Source organism: Xyrauchen texanus, chromosome 34, assembly GCF_025860055.1.
Source record: "Xyrauchen texanus isolate HMW12.3.18 chromosome 34, RBS_HiC_50CHRs, whole genome shotgun sequence".
NCBI lineage: Eukaryota > Metazoa > Chordata > Actinopteri > Cypriniformes > Catostomidae > Xyrauchen > Xyrauchen texanus.
In genome coordinates, this window is record NC_068309.1 from 5011531 (window position 1) to 5016793 (window position 5263).

The following is a 5263-nucleotide window of genomic DNA, read 5'->3' on the forward strand; positions in this document are numbered from 1 at the left end:
CGACAACGGTCAGTCGAGTAATCATAACATGGGCAAATTTTCTGTACCTTGTTTTGGGGTCTTTGCCTATTTGGATGACCAAAGAGCAAGTCAGATCTGCAGACACGCGACAGCAATAAAGAAAAAACTCATCAATAAGCTGAAGCTTTCTGTTAGGGCTTGGTCCTGGAACCGTCTCTAGACCATGCCTCTGTGCCTTAGACCAATACACAAGGTTCGATGCTGATGGTTCTATTGATGCCCAGAAAATCCTGAAAATCTTCTCTGAGGGAAAGCGCGTGTAAAATCGGAAGTCGTCATCCGAGAGACAAAGTCTATTTATTTGAATGCAGGAGACAGACAAAGCTCGCACTTCAGCCTCCAGCTCTCTAATTCTCTCTGCTGCAGCATCCAAAAGACCTGGACACGGAGGTGTTGAGTAGTCATGGTCTGTGGGTGGGACGGGTCCGTAATAGACTACAGGCTGTTCATCACTGATCTCTGATTCACTGCAATGTTGGCGCTTTAACGTTACCTTATCTAGCACATCGGATCGTTTTGGGCGAACACTCCCCCAGTTGTTCCATTCGAACCTGGACGGTATAACTCCACGTTTCAAGCGTTTACGATCGGCTGTTGACGAGTAGTCAGACTCTGTGAAGTGTTTCCCGCACACATACGTACTCCCTTTTAAAACTGCAAAACTTTTGCCTTCATCCCGCCGAATAGCATGAATCCACATTTTCTTCGCTTTTTCATCGGTTGGAAAAGAATGGAAACTGAGATACGGCTGTTTAGTTGAACTATTAGAACATTTAGGAACGCAACAACAATTCCTCGCTGTGCTCGCCGCCATTGCTACAGACTAAACCGGAAGTCGCTTTACGCTACTATGCACCATTGGAAGTGACGACACGAGCACTGTGATAAAGGCCTATAGGAGGGTAAACTGAACTAGCAAGACTGTCTTGGTTAACCAGAGCGATCATGCTGGATGAGCAGTGTCACCTGCTATGTTTAACTGGTGAACAACATGGCTGTGCTGGTCCACCAGTTAGACTAGCCCCAAACCAACATAAAACATGATGTTTTAGCTGGTCCTCTAACAAGGAATAAGGGCATTGTGTGTATTAGTAGGACAGAATAACTTTTCGATGGATTGTATTAGTGATGGTAAAATGTATTTGGTGGCAAGTGCCAAGGCAAGTATCCCTCTTACCCCCAGCCAACCCCTACCCTAAAGTATTAAAGGAATTCTTCAGAAAATGTACAAATCTATTATTGTTGCTACAATGTTGTCACATATGTGTTGTTCCATTCTCTGTACAGATCTGTTTGCTCCGGTTGCAGACTTATCAGTGGTGTTTCCTGTTGTGTAACGTCATCTTGTTTCACGCCCTGCTATTCGGCGGAGACATCGTCGAAGAGTTCCTGCTGCAGTCCTCTCCTGCCGCTTACACCGACCGCTTTGTCCTCAAGGTTAGAGAGCGTGCTCGCAAACTAGACCTGACTGAAACCGCTCTCAACACCTCGAAGCTTTATCCCATTAACACTGAACCATGCCTTCATCATCAGGACCTCCTCATCCTCACCGTGGTCCTCAGTTCCCCAGGAAACTCAAGCCAGAGGGAGGGAGTGCGAAACTCGTGGGCCAATCAGACCACAGTGAAGCGCGTTGCTGTGCGGACATTGTTCTTCATTGGCCCCTCCTCTTTAGGAGCGGAGTATGATTCAATTAGGGAGGAATCAGCACGCAATGGTGATATCGTGCAGTGTGAGTTTGGGGTTTCACGCAGTGACTGGGAGAGAGGACACTGGGAGCAATTAAAAATGGCACTTCGCTGGGTACTGCTCTTCTGCCCTCAGGCCCGATTTATCGTGCTTTCCAAGGACTCTGTGTATTTAAACTTACCTGCACTTGCATCATACCTGCTAGGGATGAGAACGCACCCAGATGACCTTTACCTGGGAAGGGTCATCCATCGGGCCACTCCTGAGCGAGACCCCAGCAAACCACATTACCTGCCGTATCAGGTGTATCCTGATAAGTATCTCCCAGACTACTGCTCTGGCCCCGCCTTCCTCCTGTCACAAGATGTTGTGCGGAAGGTTTATGTTGCTGCTGAGGACGTAGCACTGCCCCTCTCCTTAGATGTACTGATTGGCCTGTGTGCAAGACGGGCCGGTGTGGTGGCCACTCACAGCGCTCGATTTTCCGGCAACCGACACATTCGCTATAATCGCTGCTGCTACAAATTTATATTCAGCTCTGCTGGAATGGGGACGGGACTGATGGGTGTGGCTTGGAGAGATTTAGGGGAGGGACATAGGAAGGGCTGTGGCATGTTGGAGACATATTATAGTTTAATAGTCTGCAAAGCAATGACCTACCTGGACAAAATTTCCTTTCTGAGTAACGACAAAACCCAGGACTAGAAAATACTGTGTTAGTGTGCTAAAATAGATCAGTATTTAGCTGTTTAAATTAATGTTAATATTTAATTTCAGAGGTGGGACCAAGTCATTGTTTTGCAAGATTCAAGTAAGTCTCAAGTCAAGTCCTAAGTCAAGACAGGCAAGTACAAGTCAAGTCCCAAGTCCTCAACTTTAAGCGTCATGTCTTAAACAAGTCATTAGTGCTCTTTGCCCAAATTAGTGTCAGCGTATTTATTACTGTAATAATTACACCCTCCACAGTATCAGCGCATTTTAGCACAATGTTTGGACTTCCAGATGGTCCCTTACCCACTGTAGGCACAATTGGTGTTAAATGAACACTCTGAAACTAATTCGCCATGACACCATCTGACCAGCTCAAACATGAGACAGTTGGCAAGCCTATGGCTGTAGCTCAGGTGGAATAGCGGGTTGGCCACTAATCGCAGAGTTGGTGGTTTGAATCCTGGCCCACATGTCTCCACATGCCGAAGTGTCCTATTGTAACCGATCCTGCTTGCCGATCAGGACTTGAACCGACATCTCTGGCATGGGAGGCGGGTGCTCTAACATGGATGCTAAAGGCTACAGCCTCTAGCATCAGTCGCTAGTGCACCACTTGAGGTCAGGAGAGTGAGGTTTACACACAGCTATCTACCAGCAGGCTCCCGTTACACTAGGGCAAGACAATGAACCCCAAGTTGCTCCCAATGGCAGGCTAGCGCCTTGCATGGCAGCTCTGCGGTCATTGGTGTGTGAATGTGTGTGTGTGTGTGAATGGGTGAATGAGTTCACAGTGTAAAGTGCTTTGAAAACTGCTAAGGTTAAAAAAGCCCTATATAAGTGCAGACCATTTACATTCGTTGGACTACAGTGCATCTTTTAGATGGTTTCAGCAATGAGGCGTGCAAAATAATTCATGCCAAATCTATAGTTGCAGTGGAACTAAGTAGCTAGCAAACCAAGCTTACATGATAAGTTAAATCCTACTGAACCATAGCTCATTTGATTACGTCGAGTCGCAAGTCATCAAATTTGTGACTTGATTCCAAGTCATGTCCAAGTCATGTGACTCGAGTCCACAACCCTGTTTAATTGATCCAAAATACTCACAATGTAACAAACCCTTATAAGACCAAATCTGACCGATGGTATCAACACCCATCATTTCAAGTTAGGTCCCCTTGCTGCTCATACTAATCAATGTGTGAATAACCTGGGTTTCTTATTTGACAGCGGCCTAAAACTGGATAAACACGTCTACTCAGTGGTCAGGTTGAGCTTTTTATATTTGAGTCTACCAACCAAAGTAAAGCCCTTTCTTTCATTTTAAGACTTTAAAAGAGTGATTGCTTTTATCGCCTCACAATTAGACTATTGTAATTCGCTCTACTCTGGATTTAATTAATCAAGCCTGGCCCATTTACACATGGTCCAAAATGCTCCGCTATACTATTAAAGGGCAGGCGCAAATGTGAAAACATTACACGATCAAAGAGTCTCATCACTTGTTGCCGGTCAGATTTAGAGTTCATTTTAACATCCTAGTTTTTGTCTACATCACTGAAAAATTCCTTTCTGAACTACTTTATACTAATAACCCCTCTAGATCTCTTAGATCAGGTGCTCAAAGACGACTTATAATTGTCTCTAGGTCTAGACTGAAGCATAGCGGTGATCACTCCTTTGCGGTCGCTGGTCACAGTCTTTGAAACAGCCTACCTGAGTATTTAAGGATGGCTCCGACATTACCTGCTTTTAAATCCCAGCTAAAAAAGCATCTCTGGTTTTTAATCATTCTTAGTGCTCGGTTTTTATGATCCAATTAGAGCCTGATCATGTGTCTTTCACAAGGGCGTAAATGGCTTGAATCCATGGTAAACCACTGATCATGGTAAACATATTGAGGGGGTTGTACTTGCTTTTTTTGATTATTGGGGAGCGGGGGGTTACATCCACCCAATCCCCCCTGGAAACTACGCCCCTGGTCTTTCACATTCCTTATTGTACAGCACATTGGTCAAGGGATGTTGTATAAATTGTGCTTTATAAATAAATGTGACACTGACCTTGACAAAGTAATGGTATGTAATCTATACATGATAAACAGAATTGTGTTATTTTGTGCTTTTCTTTGACTCTAAAAGGCCTTAAAAAGTCAACATGCGATCGTATTTTACCCCATTTATTGAGAAAAACGTATTTGTAAAAAAATGTACTTCACTATCCATTTAATTCCCAATTCTTTTCCTGCATTTTCTGTCTCCGTAATGTTGCATTACAGAAGTAAAATGGGTTGTAAACAGCATTTCAAGTTGACTTTAATGGTTTCCAGTTACTCGGTGTCATAACTACAACAGTGTTACACTATTTTGGATTGCTGAAACAAAATGAAAAGTTTCTGAAATAAAAATAAAAGAGCACACTTTGGGGCAAAGAGACTCTCTTTTCCAGTACCAATAAATGCAAAAGATGAGACAACATTAGCATTAGGCGGCTGTGGCTCAGTTGGTAGAGCGGGTTGGCCACTAATCACAGGGTTGGTGGTTCGATTCCTGGCCCACATGACTCCACATGCCGAAGTGTTCTTGGGCAAGACACTGAACCCCAAGTTGCTCCCAATGGCAGGCTAGCGCCTTGCATGGCAGCTCTGCCATCATTGGTGTGTTAGTGTTTGTGTGCATGGGGGAATGCGATGCAATGTAAAGTGCTTTGAATACTGTTAAGGTTAAAAAGGTGCTATACAAGTGCAGACCATTTATACAGTGTGTGTTCGGCCCTCAACACAATAACTGAAATACAACTTCTGTTTAAACATTTTAACAACTTTTATTACAAAATGAGCACA

At 44.2% G+C, this 5263-nt stretch overlaps 1 protein-coding gene across 1 annotated transcript; it reads left to right on the forward strand.

The window, feature by feature from the left end:
* Positions 1-966: 966 nt before the first annotated feature.
* On the forward strand, positions 967-2415 carry LOC127627345 (beta-1,3-galactosyltransferase 9-like). The gene is made up of 2 exons (XM_052103693.1): positions 967-1032; positions 1309-2415. The coding sequence occupies exons 1-2, from the start codon at positions 967-969 to the stop codon at positions 2413-2415; spliced, it is 1173 nt and encodes a 390-aa protein (XP_051959653.1).
* Positions 2416-5263: the final 2848 nt, after the last annotated feature.